The sequence below is a fragment of the Pinus tabuliformis genome, chromosome 8 (assembly GCF_031772625.1).
Source record: "Pinus tabuliformis cultivar Carrire ecotype Pingquan chromosome 8, CPIR1, whole genome shotgun sequence".
NCBI lineage: Eukaryota > Viridiplantae > Streptophyta > Pinopsida > Pinales > Pinaceae > Pinus > Pinus tabuliformis.
This window is the reverse complement of record NC_142294.1, coordinates 138,267,405-138,291,294: the sequence shown is the minus strand read 5'-3', so window position 1 is coordinate 138,291,294 and position 23,890 is coordinate 138,267,405. Positions and strand designations below refer to the sequence as shown.

The window sequence follows — 23,890 nt, the reverse complement described above, 5'->3', positions numbered from 1 at the left end:
GGGCATGCATTTCAAGTTTTAACTTTTAAATGTTATCTATTATCCATTTTCAAGGCAAGTTAGGTCGATAGGTCTTCCTTTTGAATAAGTGCACCTCCAAATTTCGTCTACCTTTTTCACTATAATTTGACAACTGGCTCTTGGGTGGCAGTGAGATGAGACAAATCGACTGTTGTATGATGAGACAAATCGTGCGATGAGACAAATCGATGGCTGGCATAAATATTCTACTTCATTGACATGTGTTTAACTATACCATCATGGTCTTCGTTGACATGTGTTTAATTGTATCGTCATGGTCTTCAATTACAGGCAGAACTCATCATGGTTTTCAGTTACAAGAAGAATGGTAGGCATTTTAGTTATGGTCAAAGAGCTCGAGACCCCTCGTCTTCACTATTACAGGTAAACACTATGTTGATCTGATCTAGAACCTTCACTACATGACATCCTCCACCAGCATAGACCTTAATCTTTATAGGAGAGAAATGGTTATTTTGTGTACGCAATATGCTAGAGAAATGAAGAAGGTTTGTTCGGCGTGATGCATTATCTTATGCCGAAGAGACAAATTATTTCGCTACATTCTAGCTACAATATGGGAAAGGATGGGAATGCCACCCTGTTTTTTGGATTATAAGGTATTGTGAATCAAACACGAGAGTTTCAAATCTCATGAGATTCACAAATTTTGTTCCTATTTCTGCAACATATTCATCCAAATTTCACGCACTATTGATGCTTCAATATTTCTATTACAGGTACTAGTAAGACCACTCTGTCAACAGATCATAACAGGTTCCTGATCGGAGATGATGAACATTGTTGGAGTGAAAATGGCGTGTCTAATATTGAAGGAGGTTCTTATGCCAAATGCATAGATCTCTGACGAGAAAAGGAGCCTAACATCTGGAATGCCATCAAGTTCGGCACTGGTATAATATCACCAAATATGTGCTTTAATTTAATAAATGCAATGGTCTAACAAGACCACATACAAAGAAATAGAAACGCTTCTCAAATTGGCGGGTATTTTCAGGAACAACTTTGAGAAGTTTGCAAATTATAAAATCAGAAAGGACCGTAAACTGACCGAGGAAATCCAGGCAGCTGGTTCTTAGATTTAGTCGTGTAGCAGGTCCTCATTTTTAGTCCTTAAATTATCTTCTGTGAATTATGAAGGATAGGTGGTAGTAATATATTGATTTAATGCAACAATATAATGAAGCGTATCGATGGGCACTTAGTTTGTAGGTATTTTAGGATCGATATTTGGCATTATGTTTATGAACAATCCCATGAATACTAATATCAATTCATTGAATCCATAATTCTTCCAAAACACAATCTTGTTTTGGCATAATAAATTCTCTGCTTGTAGCTAGAAATTTCATATCAAAACCATATATTTCTCAGGAGACATTATTGTTGATTATCACCTTAGGGTAGTATCATTCAACTCCCATAGAGAAATAAAAAAATTCTGTGAAGACAAAAAAATGTACGCACATATGCAAATTGGTTTGTTAACAGCTTTACTCAAACAACGATATGTTTTACTTTTACTATAACTAAACCCTATCCAAAAGTGGCCAAAATGCTTTATTTCAGTTTCTATTGAAACATCCCTTATACATAAATGGATTATATGATTTTTTGCATGAAAGGCGAACAAATGGAGTCAAAATCGAATGATTTTTTGAATGTTGTATCATGTTATCAACTTGATAGCCATAATCTCCCCTCCCCAAAATTCAAATATGGGGTAGCACCATTTGGTTCTGAGTAATACCATTATGATTGAGATGGAGCATTTAACTTGCATCTTCACAGGCATTGGTGGCCACTAAGATAAATATTAAGCTTTTGAATTGATTCCAAACCGATGTTGCTTGTCCAACTCCAGACTTGAAACCCCATGAGAAGAATATTTTTTCACAACATAAACAAGGTTTAAAAAGAGAGAACAATGTTGTCAAATCCACTAATTTGAACCCAAAATCTCACCAGATCATTCAACTCTTCCTCATGATTCTGCCTCCAACATTATAGTATGACAAAGCATTTGGGTCTCCATTGAACAACCAGTCAATCTGCTCATCATACCCACACACATGTATTGCAACAAAAGCCACTGGGGCCTTTCCAATATTCCACAGGAGACATGGTTCACTTCCTGAAATCTATAAACTCTCAGATTCCTCCAAAAATATTTCAGAAGGAAGCATTTGCAAAGAATTTCCATAAAGCATTAACCAAAATTACATCATAGTTATTTTCATTGGAGGGATTGTATGCCTGCCCTCTTTGCAGAACAATCATTCGGAACCTAAAAGTCCCCCAATTGTCGGAAATGCTTTCTGGTCACCATCTTCTTACTCCTCCAACAGACAGAAACAAATGCTTTTTGTGTATGGAGAAGTAGGAACAAGTGCATACCAAGCACCAACAAGAATATATGTTGAGCCATGAATATCTAGCTCACTCATTTCTCGATACCCTGGCACTACCACAACATAGTAGTATAATAAAAATCGTCTCAAGACAATCACAACTTTCTCCTCATTATCACTTACAGGTGCTGTTGTAGGGAAAAGTATCCGATTCGGATGACCCTAACCCACTCTAAGGGTGATAGTACCTCAGCAACAACTGTAAAGAAAACTACTTAAGGTTTACTTCTTTATGAAAGCAAGAGAGAATGAAGAAATGCACTAACCGTTGCCTTGCGCTTAATATTTGCTCCAATCTCTTCTCTTTGCTGCTTGTTCCTAGCTCTTCGCTCTTTTGCTAGCCCAGCTACAATGAGATCCTGCAAAATAACAAAGAAGGAAACTACAAGAAGCATGCATTCATAACTGATTCAAGGATTAGCATAAATCAAATATACAATCATCACAATACATAATTGAAACAAATGCATATAGAAGAACCTCAATAGCTTTTATTAATGGAAGAAGTAAAGTTCTGAGAAGGTTACAACCATTGAAGGCCCCAATCCAGCAACACCTCCTAGCAGAAAGAATTTCTCCTCTTCACCTCCTTCAAGCAATCACCCAATAGTTCTATAGTGAAACCAACAGCATATCCTTACTTTGCACAAAATTCCAGCCCCTGAGCTCATAGGAGAGAGCTCAATATATAGATGAATTGAGAAAGGATGAGTCAGCTTGCAACTGATGTGTAGCTGCCTTGTGTCCTCCCTCTCTTCAGTTGATCTTCAGTTCTTGAGTCCACTTGGAGAACCTTGCTTCCACTTGGAGAAACAGAGCCTCTGACTCATCACAAGGCGAAATCCCTGATCCAAGTGTCATTTTTGGAAGATTCCAGAGCAATGACTCAGTGTGCCACTTGTCCCATCTCGCTCAGCGCAGGTGGCCTTTGTTCTACCTGCTTTGCAACGCAGGTACACCATGGAGGAGTTGAGTTTCAGCGCAGAAGCCTAGTGGAGCACCTGCTTTGATTTCAGGATTGCTTGTTTTTGAGTGTTTTCAGGTGGAGAACTGATCTGAGAGCTGTTGGTTTGCTGACCTTGTTCCTCTAGGGGTAGGAACATCATGTTTAGGGACTTTGGATCCCTTGGATTATTGACAATTCATGCAAGGCACAAAATTGTCTATAACAGATGCCCCCTAAAGTATGAGGTCGTTTATCGGGTGAAATGCTTTATTAGGAGGATCCGAAGTTCATTCGATCTGCTGAGAAGTGTCCTGTAATAAGATACAATACAATACATTATTTTTCATACTTTTTCATGATCTAGCTGAGGCGGGCATTCCCATGCTCAGCTTTTATAAATACATTTTGGTACATAGAACAGACGATCGTCTGATGATAGACTGATAATTCTCTGCTGAAATTATCATCCTTTGAGAAGGATGATCATCTGCTGCAATGATGTACATATCAAATGTCTTTATATCCTGAATATATATCGCAGCCCGGATGGATGAAACTAGATCCGGGGTCTTCAATCTCTTCCGATCTTCACTCGATGTACAAGTCGATCCATGTGAGAATTTCTTGAAGTCGAACATGGAAAGACATCGCTTGATTACCGGTCAATGATGTAAACCGTTAACAAGCGCGAGAGGAATCACCGATAAGGATGATGACCCTCAAGGTACAGCAGTACAATTCACATGGTGGGAATAAAGGACTTGGCGTCGACCACCATGCAAAATCTTCTGGTCGAAGGTCATTGATGTATACCTGTCGCCGGAAGTGAGAAACTTGCCATTGAGGTATGCAAGCTTCAAAGTACTGAAGGGGTTGTTCCTAGATCAACTCCTTGGATAATGAGCTGATGTCGACAAGGAGCGATCCGTCAAAGGAGGGCCTTAATGAATCCCACATCAGTGACACGGAATGGAGCTAGTGATTGTGATGAGGTGAAAACAAACTGTGATGTATGGTTCAGGGTGGCGGTCATGAAATGGATGAAGGACAATGTATGGCAGTGGATGGGACATGGTTGACTCTTTGCAGAACAACTTCTCTTGAACATACAACGACACTGATGTGATGGATCGGTAGCATTACCCCAAATGTGGATGGTGTGGCGAGGACCATGGTGATGAGACCGATGAATGAAACAACCCAACCCGATGTGATACGGAGGACAAAGTGTCATGTTCAAGAGCGACTTGCTACCATTAAAGCTATGAGGTTCTCCCAATTTTTCCCCAGTCATTGTTGACCAGTACCTCTTTATTTTTGTCAAGCTTGAGGAGGATAACATATGCTTGTTCTATAGCCTGCCCTTCGGGCAAGCCCATCGCTATGTTTTAACGAGCCTAGCGATAGGGAAACTCGTTCTCGTCTAAAGACAAGTTTGTCGCTATTTAATGAATTTAACGAGTCTAATGACAAGGATAACTCGGTCCTTTTCATTTTTAGAGAGTCTGAAAAGGTACGTAAAGTCAACTCCAAAATTCCTTTTTCGTCATCTAATCCCTTAAGTCCGAAAAAGTATAAAACAATACAGAAGGGATGAATTTTCGATTGCTTTAACGAGCCGAACAAAACAAGCGCTCGATCTTTTTGTGCAATAATCCCTCAGGTCCAAAAAAGATTAAAATCTAGAGGAGGGATAGCTCTTCCGGTCGCTTTAACGAGCTGGAAGGCCAAAACTCGGCAAACTTTTCATATTTTACGAGTCAGTGAAAAGAGCTTAAAGACGACTCGTCTTTCGAGGAACGAGTGATGAACAGGGCAGCAGTAGATTCCAGGTACAGGTTGGAATATTCCAATCACGGCAATGTCACAAGGATGGCTTAGTGAAATCACTCTTCGCAGCTGTTTCTCAAAATGGGTAAACAAACATATGGAGATGAACGATTGGCCAAATGAACGGATGGAGGTGATGGCATATAAACACGACCAATGGCTTTTAATATGGCAGTCAAAGGTTACATTTCTCAAGGTTATTTACCGGTTCATTTTTTCTGGGTGAGCTTGAACTCTAGGGGAAGATTGCTCACAACTTATGTTTATTTTTTAACGAGCATGAACTATGTGCTAAAACTGCTCGGATCTTGCGTTTATTTTTTAACGAGCATGAACTATGTGCTAAAATTGCTCGAATCTTGCGTTTATTTTTTAACGAGCATGAACTGTGTGCTAAAACTGCTCGATTATACCAGTCATAATACAAGAAACGCCTCAGGTGAGATAGCTATTTTTTAAGGAGCTTTATCTCATGAAGCTATGCTCCTATTTGGCAAGTTTTGACTTTTGCCCCACATCCTTTTTTCATGCTAGTTCGGAAACGACTAATCCAAAAAACAGATAAATAACCGCTCTTTGCTTGCACTCCAAAAGGTTTGCATGCCCCCAGGTATAAAATATAATTTCAAGGCTACCCCTCCTCTGTCCCACCTCCGTTTTTCTACTTGTCGTCTTGCTATATTTTTAACGATACTTGTCTTCTCGTTATTTTTCGGTGCCGACGGTACTTGTCTTCCCATCAGTTCACTTTTAGGTTTTTGCAAGATCGCAACAGATAAAACATTGGTGTTACGGAGGGAGGTTTGCCTCTTACTTATTATCCGAAAAATGGTTTTGTTTGCTGCCGCAAACTAAACTCTTTTTCCCAGCGATGTCTACCATTAGGTTACTAAAGATGGTGACCACTTGTTGCAGCAATAGAATCTCTTTCTTTGGAGGCTGCCCCTACTTATCCTTCAAAACATATGTTTTAATGGGTGAGGCTTGTCTTCAAAGATGGTTACTACTTGCTACCGCAAATGGTCCCCTTCCTCAGTATCCTTATTATCTAGACAAGGGGAGCGAGAAGCAGATTATCTCACTCACATAACTTTGACAAAAGAATCTTATTCTAGAACAACCCTCTCTTCCTTCTTTCGGACGAGGTACGGACTAGTCATATTCTTCTGCGGAAATCAACTTTATACCCAAGGTTTCCTCTGCCCAAGGCAGGCCAGGGTGCATGCCCCCTGGGTCCCAGTTATATCTTTCTGAATCACTCGCATTCATCGGGAAGTAGAACGGGGGTGGAGGCATTTCTTGAGTGAATAAGCCGTTTAGGGTTGGTATTTGACTATTTGCGATGCGAGATCCCGGAAATGAAAGTTGGTCCACGAGCTTGACCATCTTTCCTTCGTGTGGAAAACACATTACTCTAAAGAGTGAGGAGACTATTGCTCCCATGCAATATATATAGTCCCGTCCAAGGAGTAGGTTATAATCCAAGGGTCCCTGGACGACCATGACATACATATGAACTGTCTTCCCCTTCAATGTAACTGGAACATTGGGGAGAATCCCTAACGGGCGACTGGTTCCTTTATCAAAACCCGATAGATTTCTCATCTCAGGTAAAAGCGCCGGGGAACCCAGTGCTTTCCAAGCAATAGAGGAAAGGATACTCACAGATGCCCCTTTATCAATGATAGTTCCAGCCATCACCATTCTGTAGATTTGGACGATGATTCTAAATGGGATACTGGCTGGTAACCGGGGTCTGCCTAGTTGATTCCAAGTACAGGATACAACTAGGTTGCTTGGTGGTGGGACCGAATACACGGCCGGATACGACCCTGACAATGTTCCTTCCTACGATAAAGGAATGGGCGCATTGCCCTGATGCTCATCAGAGTCTGTGTTGATGAAAAGAATATGGACGGTGTCATCCTTATCCTCTTCAGTGAGGGTGTCATTTGAAGATGGGTCTTCAATGACGGAGTCATTTGAGGATGAAACCTCTGAAGGGAGAACCGAGTCAACTGCCGTTTCGACCTTTAGACTTTCGTCTGGTCTGGATTCAGCAGGTTCATTCTCAATGACCGACACTTCAGCTGACCACTTGAGCGGGTCAGCTGGATTTTCAACTATCGAGGGACTTGGCGCGAGTTTTTGGTATCCAGGAGGAAGTCGTAACGGTGAAACCGGACGATCTTCCAAAACTCTCTTCGCCTCATCTAAGAATGGACATCGGTGGATGGCGTGATCCCCTTCACACAACATACAGGGTGATCTTGGTCTCCCTTTTCGTCCTTCACTCTCGCTAGTTGATGGACTGCAATCAACATGACTACCAGAGGTTGATGCTACCGAATCGTGCAACCTCGGGGACCAGTCCCTTAGTATCCGGGGAATACAAGGACAATCACAATGGAAGTGGGTCCCTTTGCAAATGACACATGGCGATTTAGGCCCGGTCGGTGCAGTGTGTGGATTTTTGTCAGATGTCTTTTGCTTGCCCCCAGTTGCCTTCGCCATAGGCCCCTTCTGCTTCTTTTCTTTCTTCTTCTTTTCCTTCTTCTCCATGGGAGGCTGACTTCTGCCGGCTCTACCTTGTGAAGATGAAGGATCAGAGGAAGAATTGTAAGAAGTGGAAGGCTGGTGGGCAGCTCTAGACTGGTCTGACTGTTGATTCGACTGCTCAGGATTTGTGGCGATTTGAACTACATTAGTTGAAAAGAGCCATACAGGTAGGCCAATTGTCAATCCTGGAAGTGACAATGTGGCCATATGAGGCGCACCAACATCTCCCCAAGAGGAGAAGGGATTGGGATTTCCACCAAGGTGACTTCCTTGGTTGGTGGGCTCCATACTTTTCAACTGAAAGATCAACGCGGGAATAACAGGTGATTATGTTCCGATTAAAATAAATTTTATTAACGACGCTTTAGACACAACTTTGCTTTTTCATGTTTTAAGAGTCGAGAAAAAGCTAAAGATGACTCTAGTCCCCTTCGATGTTTTAACGAGCCCGAAGTGACAAATGCTCGGATGGACTTTTTCAGTTATAGAGTTTGAAAAAGGCCAAAAGAAACTGCTCTGGAGTTCTAGGCAGAGGGTGTGCCAAACTTTTCGCGAAACCACAGAATACGTTTTACGGTATGGGTGGTCGATCTTCGTGAATGCTGTGTTCACTGCATCGCGATCAGTAGGGCGGACGACACGGCTTCCTATGGATAAAGGCTTTGTTCCTATAGGGGTCTCCCAATATATACGCGACGGTACGTGGGAGCACAAGTCTGTATTAGTGCCACCGACTCTCAGGAGGAATCACCCACCTTCGTAGAGATCGACAGTCACTACGTTTAACGACGCCGGAACACGTCTCTACCTAGACCTCTATGTGTTTGCGTTATGTTTCAAAGCGTTGTTATGTAAATTGAATTTATTTTAATGTTGATCTTGCTTAGCAGTTTGCCTTTAAGGATCACCACGAGATGTATGTAACAAATTCCTGAATGCAGTCTAAGATGAGAAGCAAACTTTTCAATCTTTCAACTTTGAAAATCTTAACTACTGAGGAGAAGAAAGGCAAATCTTTTCACACAGATCATAGAGCACACACTAATGCAAAATTTCCTAAATCAGCATGCAAACAGTCAAATGCAAAATGCACAATGCATGTATTTTCTTTTCCCTTTCTTAATGTTGATGTATTACAAAAAGAAAGTTGTTATATAACTTTGATTTCGATTTAAAGCGAAAACAAACAAGCTTGTCCAAAATCAAAAGACACCTTAAGATTTACTTGTTTAATCACTGGAAATACATGAAATCAAACCATAATGACGAAAGTAAAAAGACTAATCAATTATGGACAGCAAACAAGCTAACTCTTTAGACCAGCAAAATGCCTAACACAGGTTCAGATCTAAGAGGCCAAAGCAAGACTAGTTCACTTTCGTTATGGGAAATTGTAAATGATGTAAGAAATACAAAAGAACAAGTACAATTTCGTTATATAACAGAGGCGGAATGATGGCAAGTAAGGTTGGTTTCAGAACAGGTACAAGACTGGTAACTGGCTGCAAAATCTATAGTGAAAACAGGCAAGAAAAAGGGAGGAAACCCCAAATGCACAAGGCAAAATTGGGCCAACGCAGGTGCTACACAGCCAGTCTGGCTCTCAGCGCAGGTAGCCCCTTCGGGACCTGCGTTGCAAAGCAGGTAGCCTGTGTACTACCTACTTTGGAAAACGAAAGTTGCGTTTTCTCAGTTTCCGGGTCACAATTTTCTCAAAAATTCACAGTTTTTGCTCAAATCAGAAGCTATCAGTCAAGTACACACTAAGGGATGACAAGGAAGATGAAAAGCTATCACTAAGAGCTTACAAGGATCCTTGTAGATCAGCTCTTCAAATCATGAACATGCTCAGAAATGAGCTAGAGTAGCTGCCCTCTACTTCGCTTTTGATATAGTCAAAAGCTTTTCGATTTGGTACTCTTTTGTTCAGGAAATGAATAGCAAAATACTACAAACAATCAAACAGATACGTTCCCCAGCGGAGTCGCCAGTTTGTTGTAGGGAAAAGTATCCGATTCGGATGACCCTAACCCACTCTAAGGGTGATAGTACCTCAGCAACAACTGTAAAGAAAACTACTTAAGGTTTACTTCTTTATGAAAGCAAGAGAGAATGAAGAAATGCACTAACCGTTGCCTTGCGCTTAATATTTGCTCCAATATCTTCTCTTTGCTGCTTGTTCCTAGCTCTTCACTCTTTTGCTGGCCCAGCTACAATGAGATCCTGCAAAATAACAAAGAAGGAAACTACAAGAAGCATGCATTCATACCTGATTCAAGGATTAGCATAAATCAAATATACAATCATCACAATACATCATTGAAACAAATGCATATAGAAGAACCTCAATAGCTTTTATTAATGGAAGAAGTAAAGTTCTGAGAAGGTTACAACCATTGAAGGCCCCAATCCAGCAACACCTCCCAGCAAAAAGAATTTCTCCTCTTCACCTCCTTCAAGCAATCACCCAATAGTTCTATAGTGAAACCAACAGCATATCCTTACTTTGCACAAAATTCCAGCCCCTGATCTCATAGGAGAGAGCTCAATATATAGATGAATTGAGAAAGGATGAGTCAGCTTGCAACTGATGTGTAGCTGCCTTGTGTCCTCCCTCTCTTCAGTTGATCTTCAGTTCTTGAGTCCACTTGGAGAAACTTGCTTCCACTTGGAGAAACAGAGCCTCTGACTCATCACAAGGCGAAATCCCTGATCCAAGTGTCATTTTTGGAAGATTCCAGAGCAATGACTCAGTGTGCCACTTGTCCCATCTCGCTCAACGCAGGTGGCCTTTGTTCTACCTGCTTTGCAACGCAGGTACACCATGGAGGAGTTGAGTTTCAGCGCAGAAGCCTAGTGGAGCACCTGCTTTGATTTCAGGATTGCTTGTTTTTGAGTGTTTTCAGGTGGAGAACTGATCTGAGAGCTGTTGGTTTGCTGACCTTGTTCCTCTAGGGGTAGGAACATCATGTTTAGGGACTTTGGATCCCTTGGATTATTGACAATTCATGCAAGGCACAAAATTGTCTATAACAGGTGCTCCCAAACCAGTTCCCCTAACCTTTGAATCAGAGTACTCAAAACTTACTGTGGACAATATAGATGTAGAAGCAGATCCGTACCTACAAGTTCTATAAACATCCTCTATTTTTCATTTTGTGGACATTTTTTTCCAGCTAAACAAATTTAAATTTTGTCCTGCATGAGCAAATGGACTCAAAATCTGGGTGGTTTTTGGCACAAATATGAAAGCCTCACTAATTTCCATCACTATTCTAACATTATTTGGAGTTAATATTGCATTGTGGGTGCCTTAAATAAGCAAGACTAGAGGCAAAATGGCATTGTTGGGTGCCTGCGTCTTCTCTCTAATCTTGCATTTTCCATAAGCAAACTGTAAAACCATCGACACTTCCCCAACAATGGTCTCCATTCTATATATATTTTTTCAATGAAATATAATTTGTGTTGCCAGTTCCTGCTTCTATGGTGATGAACCCAATGTCCTCCATGCACTTGCCTAGATTTCTAACTATCCCCTTCCTTAAAGTTCCAAGAAAAACCTATTAAAAAAAATTGTATTTCAACAAGCATGTTGGTAATTTTATTTACATACATAATATATGTTAGTAAGAAAAAGTTTGTTTTGGAGTGGGAAAATATACATGTTTGTAGAAAAAATGATTGACATGAATTTAGTAACCTTACATTCTGCAAGGAGACACGCAACAGTGACACTTGATACTACACAAAAATTTCATCATACAATTAAACTAACCACTACACCAAATTGATCCACTTAGAAAGAAAAATCATCAGGTGTTGTTACTACCAAAGAGAAAAAGATGTCATTCCATCAACCTAGAGACTTTCACCCAAAGCCTGCTGCTAAGTTAGTAAAGCTTTAAATTGATATCATTCCTCATGAGGCAAAACCAATGAGCAAGAGAGAATGCACATTTAGTGCAACAAAGAAAACACTAATGAGGTAAATTTCAACAGTTACAGAGGTAGTGTTACTTTTAATTGGGGAAAATTTTGTCGAATCATATGCAAGCACATCTCCTTTTCAAAATGTCCCACAAAGAGAAGGCAAGTTAGATGCCAAAATGTCCAACAAAGAGAAGGTAAGTTAATTTCCAAAATGAAACTACAAGTCAAGTAATGTCGAGGAAATTAATAATACACAATGGTGTTATTTTCAGAAGAAAAAAATATATATTAATAATATATAACCGAATCACATTTTTTTTTCAAAGTGCTCTATAAATTACTTATGTCAACCCCAGATTTATCAATGATAAAAAAAAATTAAGATACAAATTTCGATCTTTTTCCAAGTTTATTTTTTATCTCTTTGTACTTATAAATAAAGGTTTACATGATTAATATAGATTTTTTCTAGTATTTGATCAGCTTCTCATGAACCTGACCTGACCTAAAACTAAAATTGTGTATAAAAAGAATCCACACCTAGTCACTGAAAATTCAAGGCATAGAGAAGTCACCTAAATATCGTCAATAATTTAATCATGGATAATGACTCCATGGGACTCTTGCAGTGTAATCAATAATAATAAATTATTTGTAGTAGAAGAATGTTTGGAGACATTCCAATTTTTCAAGGACAACAAAGAATTTACAAGTGCACTAACGATGGTTTCTTTTTTGCTAGAACATTCAAGTTATTAATAGGTCTTCACTCATTATTCACACACTTAGTGAATATATTAGTTGTGTTGTAGTTGCTGCAACAACCCCTCCAACAATCTGAGAGCCCTAAAAATTTCGGAGCCCCTTCACTAGGCCAAGCCACCAGCCCTGCCTAGTTCTACTCAAAGCATTCAGTAGTCTCAAGGAGCCTAAGAAAGAATTTAGGTTTTCAGCTAAGTAAAAGCAAGTTACTAGTTCCCGCCTTAGTAAGTCAGTCGCAGAGTCGAAACACGAATAAAACTAATCCTTGCAACCATTGTGACCATTACGATCATTATGACTCACTGGTCGAACACGTCACAAAATTGCAACTTCCATCCTCCTTAACTCTCGCGACCTAGCGACCTTCTGAGCCGTAGAATTTGCAAGGGTCACAAGATCGCACCCCTCCCCGCCGAGCATAAACGTGATTATGCAACTATGCGATCTCACGAGTCACAAAGTCGTAAGGTCACACCCGTTAACTCACATTCATTAACGCAACCATGCAACCATTGCGACTATGCAACCTGTCAGGTCGCATGGTCGCATAGGTCGCAAAGTCGCATACCTGTCCCCCCACGACCTCACACGTGCGACCAGTTCTATATATATTAAGCCTCCCAAGTCGCATTTGTAAACGTTCCCCTAGTTGCATGAAGAGCTAGGAGGCCCTCTGACTTGAGTTTGTGCATGCATCCAGCTCCAAGTAAGTAACCATCCATTGTCCTACAATCATTATTTTCTTCCAAGTGTCAGTGTCTGCATTCCCCGACCCTTGGAATTCCCTCACCGTAGGGTTTTTCTCTATTACTTTAGTTTTCTTGCTCATTTTTTGCTGGAAAGGTTACCCTGGTTACTTATTCCCTTCCTCAACCCGGACAGTGTGTTTTTCCTCGACCCACCTCCCTTTGCTTTTACTAGCAGGCCTGGATTCACTCATATGAAGGAGACCCTGACCCACTTAAGTCATAAAACAACCTCCCTGATCTTTTCTAAGGCCAAGTCGCACGTCTGGAAACCACGATCCCCCTTCCCTCGCGACCTTGTGACCCAGCGACCCAACGACCTGCAACCATAGCTCGAAGTCTGCGACCTTGTGCTCCCTTTCCCACGACCTATGTTACTAGTCACATCCTCATAGTCGTGACCCTGCGACCTGTCTTCCCTGTGACCTGTCACCTACTGGCCCCCTTTCTGTTTTGCAGTTTTTACTGATTTTACATGCCATCTCTCTCATCGTGGGACTATGTTTTTGACATGCCAGGTGACGTCGATCTAGAGTGCATGTCCATTTCTTCTTTTGAGGACGAGATGGCCCCCCCCCACCATTAAAACTGCTCGAGGGGCCTCGGGAAGTGGGTCATGGGAAGCTGACCCAGAAGAGGAGCCACCAGTCTTCAGGGACACTGCTTGCAATATAAGCAAAACCACTATGCTCTCCTGGTACACCATCTACAACGCATTTTCTAATAAAGATATTATAGAGACCCAGGTGGACTTCCAGGTGTACATAAACATCAAAATATCAAAGTTACACAAGGTGGTAGCACACCCCCTAGTTTTCTCGTGCTCAGAAACCATTGGGTGGATCTTGCAATGCACAAAAATAGAAGCTTGATTGATCAGAGGCCACGATGGGGCACCCATAGCTGCTATCTCCCTGACAGATATAAGTGCTTACTACAAGTTACCCAAGAGACAGGAGGTCTTCAATACCAAGTGGTTCAATGGGTTCTCAACTCCCACAAAAGGCATCCTCAGGGAATGGTGGCAAGACCCTGCAAAGTTCCTGGTTAAAACAAATCAAGCTTACAAAACAGAGGGGTTGCGGAAAGCGTATCAATTCCTTGCTGCAATGATGTGTCGGTTGTATGGCAACCCAGACGGTGAAATTTTCTATGGCACCTGAGTTCCCCTCATGTACGTCGTTGCCCCCCGAGGGACCATTTTTAATTGGGCAAGCATCCTATTCTCATCAATGAAAACAAAAATAACAGCTGCCAAGGACCCATAACCAAAACAACCTCCAGAATTCTTTATGTCGTCATGCCTCCTCGATGTTGTTTCCTCAAGATGCTACTTCCAAAACTGGAGTTGTAACTGAGACTCGTCGGCATCCAACCCTGTGCATAACCATTATAAATTTTTTGGGACACAGGCTACAAAGGTATGTTAGATATCAACTCTGAAACTTTCATCAACCCATTATACCAATTACTTTTTGATGAGGAGCCACCATGCATGTCTAAGAGGGCCATGAAGACACTCATCAAGGTAGCACATTGGTTCCCCATTGAAGAAGGGACATTCATTAGGGTGTTCGGTACCCATAAGCCTCTGCATGCCCTACCCATGTTTGCCACAGATAGGACACTCCTGCAAGAGGTCTGTTACCAGATGATGTAATGGTTTTCAAAGATATTGAACAAATGCAAGAAGAAACCTTGGCCCGCCTTCCCCCTCACCATTGGGGCGTACGTGGTAGAAAATTTCAAATAGGTAGAGGTAGATGCCGATGCGCTAAAAGCAATCCTTTCCAGAATGCTCAACCACTGAACTTATGATCTAGAGAAGATAGTAGTTGCCCATTGCAAGAAGGAAAAATTCATTTGGTCATATTCTCACACCCAAAAGGACATTGAAGACAAGGTGAGGAACTACTATAACGCTACAAGAAAATTCAGCCCAAGTGAAGAACGGGATGTAGAGGATGAACCCCAAGATGATTCCCGGGAAGATATAAGCCTCAAAAAAAGATCTTCTACCATAAAGAAAAAGAAGCTCAGAGCACCAACTGGTAGTGGGGAGGCTGAGTAGCAGAAAGGGAAGGAGGTGGAAGACCCCGTGAGTGACAATGAGGAGGAGGATATAACGCTGGACAAAAGAAATGCCCGCTTGGCAAAGGAAGAAACAAGAGATCAAGAGGAAAAGGGAGTTGGAGAACAAACAACCTCCAGATTCCAGCAACTAGAGCCGGAACGAGAAAAGGAGAAGACAAGAGGAACAAGAGAAGGAGAAACAGTTGTAAGAAAAACAATGGGAACAAGAAGAGGTGGAGAGGAAAAAGAAGGAAGAAGAAGAGAGGAAAAGGCAGGAAGAAGAGGAGCATAAAAAAAATGTGAAGAAGAAGAAGCCGAGAAGAGAAGACAGGAAGAAAACACAAGGTTGGAACAAGAGCTGAAGAACATGGAAGATGAACTAGAGAGACAACAGGCAGTAGCAGAAGAAGAGAGAAGGCAACAGAAAGAAGAGCTTAGGAGGGATAAGTAAAAGGAAGCCGAAGAAAGCGAACAAGGAGAGACCAGAAAAACAGTTGACTTCGGCACAGGACAAAACGAGCTTCCTCCATTAGACATACTCCCTACTACTCCCCTCATTGGCGGACATCTCCCACTCCAAGAGCTAGGCATCTCAGAAGATCAAGACAAGGAGTTCCTATATCTCACTCTGCTCACTTTCAATGAGATAAACCTCAAGATCATACAGGAAAGGAAGAAGTTTTGCAGCAATAATCCAGCCGAGCCTCTGCTAGTGACCATGGCCAAAGATATTGTGCCTAATATTACAGCAAACCCTCAAATGATTTCCTCAAATGGGACAGATTTCACGGCCGCAACAGAACATAATATGGCCAAGATGAGCAAACAAATTGTGGATTTGTAAAACAAGCTTTATAAATCCAAATAAAGGGCCACCATGTTAGAATAGGAAAAGAAGATGGAAGAAGAGAACACAACACTCTACTTAGTAAACACAAACACAACATAGTTCCAAGCAACCAATGAGGTAGAAACAGAGACTCTAGGGAAGCCATGATGTTAGTTTACGAGGAAATGTCTAAACTACACCACACAGTAGCCCCCATCATGGCTATCCAGGCTCACACAAAAGAAAGGATAGCCATGCTCAAATAAGCTATGACTACTTTGGATAGGATACACGAATGGTTCATTAAGTATCCAGGGGCCCCGACAGTGGTCCCAAAGAAAGACTGGATCACCATGAAAATCATCAATGTCCAGCTCTGCATCAAAGGTCAGTCTAAAGAAAAACTAGCCAAGATGTGGAAAGAGTACTAGCATCCTACAAGCGTCTTTTTAGTGGCTTAGAATCAGTAATCCAATTACATGGTGTGCCCACGATAGGAGAAGTCGGGTAGGTCAAGAAGCAGGAGGAAATCACCTCAGAAGTACAGGCATTCATAGAGACATTTAAAGAAGCAACCTGCACGAAAGACATGTCGGTTACCAAAGAAAACATTACACTTTATGTGGTAGAACCAGTGAGGATCTACACCAATTTGGTAATCTTGAATAATCAAGTGCATGCCAAATGGAGCACTCTCATTCCTGATGCCCTCGATTTCCTACACTGAAATGGCAAATATCAACCACAAATCATGCCCATTGCAGCAGAATATAACCTGTGGCACACATATTTGACGAAATAGCTCAAGCTTGATATTCTATAACTTGCCACTATCAAATTAGTGATTTAGATTAATATTAATTTCCTGACATTTTTGTCTATAGTAGCATAAAACACCTTGTGAGTATGAAATGTCATGTAGAATACCAAAAGTCATGTGGAGAATACGAAAGGTCATGAGGTAGTCCAAGAGTCAAGGGTAGACCAAGAGTCGCTCTTACCCCATAAATATACCCTCAGACCTCATTTGTATGGGACTTTTTAGCTGAGGAATTTTTTGGAGATACACATTGATTGAGAGAATTTATGTCCTTTTAATATATGCAAGGAATGATTGTAAGCTTCTACTATTGGATTCTTCAAATGTTTTATGTGCTAATGCCATGAGTATTTTCCTTCACTTGATGGATCAATTTTTCCGAAAAGCTATTTGATTTGCTGTCTAGTCACATGTTGTCTCATACCCTAAAATTTATGTTTCTTCGTATGAATGGTATTTGTTTCGCTAACTCTATACTCGTGTCAGTGAACTATTTCTTTAGTGTTGGTATAATCTGTTTTTTACTGCACAAGTTATGCATGTTTATAAATGTTTGATCGTTGTGAATGGATTTACAATTGTTAAGCATTTTATCTTAGAAAACATAAGTCTTATTTAAAGTCTGCTAACAATAATTTTACATAAGGTTTTATATCGTTTATGGTTTGGCTATTCATGGTATATGTGACATAGGATATTTGTTAATTATTTCCTTGTATTTATTTAAGGTTCATGCTTTCAATTAGGTTTACATTTCAACTTCGTCCTAAGAAAACTCTACAAAATTTAATTGCAATCAGACCTACATACCGAAAGGGATCCCTACCACAAATGGTGCAGGTTCTAGTTGGGAGCCTAGACCGGGGAAATCCCCTTGATTGTTGGCAGAATATTCCACGCCGTCAACAGATTTGGCACTAGAAGGAGGGCCATGGCAAGTACCAATCCATACCTCCACACCAAAATTTCCCATCAAGGTAGTAGCCAGCCTCGACCTCCCACGCCCTTTGAGATACCATACATTCCTCCTTATGGGCCAACCTTCTCAAAGCCGCTTCAGGAAGAATCCCAAATTCCCCCCCTTGAAGATGCTCTGAGAGGGGAGGAACTTCCCTTTTTCGAGGTCACTGACAAAAAACTCAAGGCTCTATGCCCTATTACTCGACAATTCACCAGGGGTCTGAAATGCATCCCTGCAACTAACTCCCTATATAACACATACACCTCCAACCTACATCATACATGTTAAGGCATCCTTGTTAACTCCATATCGCAATTAATCGGCCTAGTGCTGGATGACTATGCGGATGCTGTTGAGAGACTATCTATCGACTGATTGGAAAGCTAGCCTGAAGATGAAGGAAGTGAACCTAGGAATACCGTTATTGGCAAAAATAAGCGGTCTCAAGGGGAGGAAGTGCACGGGAATGATCGACGTATCACTCAAGAGCCCCTCGTTAACAATCAACCCCTCACCAGGGGCACTCATGGGATCTTGAGACCAGGGGCTAGGGACTACCTTAGAGACCGTATAAACTTCTACAACAATCAGCATCTCCTAAGAAATATGAGGAATACCAAAAACGTGAAAAAAACTAGAGATATAGGACACCTCAGAGTACCTAGAGGAGAAGGCAGGCAGCCCCCCCAACCCCGCTTGAAACGGTGTAGGGTCAGGCACTGATATTGAATCAGAAGGTAACAATCATTGCCTCCTCTTCAACCCTAGAGAAAATATTCATCTGTCGCCACTTGGCTAGATGGCTCAATCCCCTTTGAACCTTAGAGGCCTATTGCATGATATGCCTCGCCATTCTAAGAAGCACCTCCCGAAATTCAACCAGGAGAAAGGGACCTCAATTGATGACCACATAAGAAACTTCTACTTATCCTCGCAGATGATGAAGGTCCAGTATGATGATGTAACATGCTATCTATTCCCACACACCCTTGAGAATAAAGCGGCCACCTGGTATCGTTCGCTACCTGTCACCTCTATTCGAATATGGGATGAGTTCCGGAAACATTTCCTCGACAAATTCTCAGAAGACAAGACTCCTTCCATGCTCCTCACCGAGATCAGCACACTAAAATTCCATAATAAGGAAAAGGTGAAAGATTTCAATCAACCTTTCACCACCATCCTGAATAAGTTCCCCATGGACGTAGCCCTTGATGATTCCATCACGATTGATTATTACACCTGGGCCTTACCACGGGATATTGTCATGTTTGTTAAACGAGAAGCCAAACTCACCCTGGTTGAGAATTTTGTTGTTGTGCTTGAGGTCGAAAAGGACCTTCTTTCGATTAGTGCCTTAGAACACGAATCCTGGGAGGATGCAAAGCCCGCCGGGAAGAAGAATCGGGCCTCCTCAAGTAAAACCTTGGATACGGAAAAAGACTCTTCGATTTTGAGGGACTGGCCAAATCCCTTAAACATATGACTAACAAAGTGGCTGAGCTAAAGTGAAGAACCAGTGATGCTTCGGGAGGAGACAAGCCTGCTAAGCCCTTTTTCTGAAAAACTAACAACCTTCCCCCTAAAGTGTCTCAAAATTCCAGCTCAACTTTCAACGTGGAAGAATTAGGAAAGGGTAACTTCTACACTTTCCATCAAACTTCCCACTCTGAGAAGACCTACCCACTGTGGCTTCATAACATGACTGTCGTAGTCACCTAGATGTTAGATGATCAAGCTGTCGGAGAAGGGGAAGAGGACACTGACGATTCTGAAGAAGATGCCTCCCCTCCCAACGATGATACCCCATCCACTGTGCTACCCTTCGATGTTATCCGCGGGGGCAAGGTGTGAACTACATAAGAGGCCTTCATTAGAGATGCCCCCCAAACCCCCCCCCCCCCCAATAATTACAATCTCAGGAGTAAAGGAATTATGCCGACTCTACTCTGGAATACAAGAAACAAGCATTGTTATGACAGATCCTTCCCACCAAAAATTCTAGCCAACCATCCTCTTCTTCTCCCAGAGGGATGGATGGGGTGAGTCTGAGCAAGTCAGTAATCGGTATCAAAGGAGACTCACCTACACCTAAAACTTCGGCTAAAGGGGTTACGGCAAAAAGCGCCTCGAGAACGCAACACTTAGCATAAGAAACCTCATCCGTGCTTTTAGGTTACAATATCATAGAAGACTTGAAGAAAACTCGAGCAAACATCTCTTTGTACGAGGTATGCAAGTTGGCCAGTTAGCGTGAGTTAATGGCCAGGGCCTTCACTTTCCCTCCTACACCTTCAAAATCCTCCACATCAAGCAAAGGTAATGCTGTGGACCAAGCCTCAGCTGTGGTCAACCTCCAAGCTATAGTAAACACTGTGAACACCAACTCGAGAGATTCGACCCCCCCTTTCCTTTTGACCTTCGAGATGTTTAATTTTAATGTACACAACTTCCTCGTCAACTCTAGAGCATCAACCAATGTCATGCCTTGGTTGGTATGCAAGAAGCTGAACATCCAACCAGAAAAGACTGACGCCAAAATTATCCAACTTGACAGGTCTCAAGTCTCGACTATAGGAGAATTAAATAATGTCATCATTCAATTATCTTCTGATTTCCGAGTCCACCAATGCATTGACATAATAGTTGTAGGAATCCCATAGGCCTACGGTCTTCTTCTCAATAGAGATTGGTCTTGTAAATTACAGGGCTACTTTGCCACAGACTAGTCTCACTTGTGGCTATCGTACAAGCAAAGGAATAACCAAATCAGGGTCAATAGTGAACCTTGTATGAAACACACCGTAACCGACCTCGAGGGCTCCAACGAGCCAATCAACTATGCCCAGTAAGAGTTGCGAGTATGCCTTCTAAAGTCCCTGTTCGGGTGCTATCAACCCAGACATCGACCATTCCTCAGGATATCCAGATCGAAATTTTCGCACAAACCCCAAGCCCTGATAGTGAATTTTGTTCCTTAAATTTACATACATCAAGTTTACCTACCCTCAGCACCGAGACATGGACATTGTACTATGACAGATCTAAAACTCACGATGGAGCAGGGGCAGGCTGCGTCTTGCTGGACCCCAAAGGAAACAGGTCCATGATCTCCTGTAGGTTGGAGTTCTAATGCACCAACAATACTGCAGAATACGAAGCATTGGTCCTCGGCCTCAAAAAGGCCATCAATTTGAAAGCGAATTGCCTAAAGTTTATTGGGGATTCAAAAATCATTACAAGACAGGTACGCAATAACATTCATTGTCTATCTCCACACCTCAAGAATTACCAGGAAGAGGTATGGGGTCTCATAAATGCATTTAAAGCTTTCAATATCATTTCCGTTCCTAGGTTTAATAATGTTGCTGCTGACACTCTAGCTAATGCTGCAACCAAGTTCACACCCCTTAGAGACGGGTTTTCTATTGGAATTATGTATAAACCAACAATGCCTGACAACGTAACTAACTTGCATGTTTTCAATGATGACCAACAAAATCTAGAATTCATGACAAATGCATAAGTGTTCAAAGACTCAGCTATTGATGAAGAGGAACATGAGTGATTGCTCGAAGAGGAAGCAAGTTTGCATAAAGGAAATCCCTTACCCAAATGGGTAGTGACACTAGAAAAACTGTTCGACCTCTAGAGCTATTTCAGGGGCCCCACGAATACCAAACTCATAGCTCAACTCTCTCGCATGAGCAAATCAACCTTGTGACTGAGTCCAACCCCAAGTATGTCAACTTAGGGGTAGGGTGCACCCCACAAGAAGACAGACATTCATTATCTTATTTGGAAAATACCGTGATGCGTTTTCTCGGACATATGATGATCTGAAAACATATGATACCCGAATTATTCAGCATGTCATCCCTACCAAAGAAGGGGCCAAGCCCTTTTAGCAAAAACTAAGGAAGGTGCACCCTGCTTTGGAACCTCTCATTCAAAAGGAACTCAAGAAGTTATTGGATGCCCGCATTATATTCAAGGTCAGACACTCCACATGGGTATCTAATCTGGTTCCAGTGCATAAGAAATCAGGGGAGATACATATTCGCGTCGATTTCCGAAACCTTAACCGAGCCTCGGATAAAGATAACTACCCGATCCCCTCCATATAACAGATCCTCCAGACATTTCAGGATCTGAAGTTTTCTCACTGTTAGATGGCTTCTCTAGTTACAATCAAGTCCTAGTAGCTAAACCGGATCGGATCAAAACAACCTTCCGAACTAAGTGGGGGACGTTTGTGTTTCGCCGCATGCCCTTTGGATTGATAAATGTCGGGAAACCTTTCAAAGAGAAATGGATATCACTTTCTAAGGCCTTATGGGTCAAAGTGTGGTGGTCTACCTAGACAATGTCACTATCTTTTCGAAGAAAAGGAGCGACCACCTCCACCACTTAAAGAAGATTTTTGAGAGATGTCGGAAGTATGGGATCTCCCTCAACCCTAAAAAAAGCATATTCGCAATTTCGGAAGGTAATCTATTGGTCCACATCATCACCAAGAATGGAATCACTATAGATCCATATCATATAAAATCTATAACACAGAATCCCCAGCTAAGCACCAAGAAAGGTATGCAATCTTTCCTTGGAAAAATTAATTTCCTTCGTAAATTTATTTCAGATTTTGCACAAATTGTCAAACCTTTACAAAACATGATAAAGAAGGACTTAGTATTTAAAGGGGATTGAGAGGAAAAGGAATATTTTTATCGGATTAAGACAGCAATTGTGGAGGCCCCATCCTCTCTAGCCCTAATTTTAGAAGAGACTTTATCTTATACACTTTCACCTCAAATTCATCATTGGTTGCAATCCTTACACAAAAGGACTGTGATCACGATGAATGTCCCATATCGTTCATGAGTACAGGACTCCAAGGTGCAGAGCTTAACTACCTAGGCATTGATAAGAAAGTGTACGCATTCTACAAAGCAGTGAAACACTTCAGACCATACATCCTAAAAAACCATGTCACAGTAATGGTCCCACACCCAGCCGTCAGATCCCTTTCCGTACAACAAGAGCTGGGAGAAAGGAGAGCCAACTGGATGACCTCCCTCCAAGAATATGATTTAGAATTCAAACCTTCCCACACTGTGAAAGGACATGGACTCTATAAACTAACCGCCAAAGCAGTCGATCCTCAAAACACGGGGCCTGATCGACTGACCCAAGAAACGGAAGGATGGGAGCACGAAATTGAAATGTACCAGAATGAACTCCTCAGCTCACACGACGCCTCATCATGGTATTCTGATGTAAAGCAGTACCTAGTAAAGGGATCTTTACCTGAAGCTATGTTCACCAGACAGAAGAGGTCTATTAGGCTCAAGGCCGCCTCACATCAAATAGTGCATGGAAACCTTTTCAGAAAGCAGTACCTTAGTATATTACTGAAATGTTTAGAATACGATGAAGCCCAACATGTGCTGAAATATCTACACGATGGGCCTGCAGGAGGTCACTATGTAGGTGACACCACGGCTCATAAAATCATGCAGGCGGGTTTCTGTTGGCCCACATTATTCAAAGACGCCCATGTCTACACACGGAAGTATCTGATCTGCCAGATACATGCAGGCAGGCAGGCAAGATCCACTGCCCCACTCCAACCCATAGCAGTTGAGGAACCTTTTCAACAATGAGGGTTGGACATCATAGGCGAGATCATGCCAAACTCGTCAAAACAACACAAGTACATACTCACAACCACCAACTATTTCACCAAATGGGTAGAGGAAGTTCCATTGTGAAAAGTTAACGACGATGAGGTAATATCCTTTATTAAGCAATGCAACATAGCCAGGTTCAGTGTTCCAACCTCTCTTGTCTTTGATAACGCTACTTATTTTTCGTCTTTAAAATTGTATGATTTTGCTCTAGAAAATAGCATCGTATTGAAACATTCGGCGAACTACTGTCCCCAAGGAAGTGGCTTAGCAGAATCAACCAACAAAAAT

General features: G+C 41.7%; 1 protein-coding gene across 1 annotated transcript; it reads left to right on the top strand.

Annotated features, from left to right (window-relative positions):
* The first annotated feature begins 22,909 nt into the window (after positions 1–22,909).
* On the top strand, positions 22,910–23,575 carry LOC149234503 (uncharacterized). The gene has a single exon (XM_089368290.1). The coding sequence runs from the start codon at positions 22,910–22,912 to the stop codon at positions 23,573–23,575; it is 666 nt and encodes a 221-aa protein (XP_089224416.1).
* Positions 23,576–23,890: the final 315 nt, after the last annotated feature.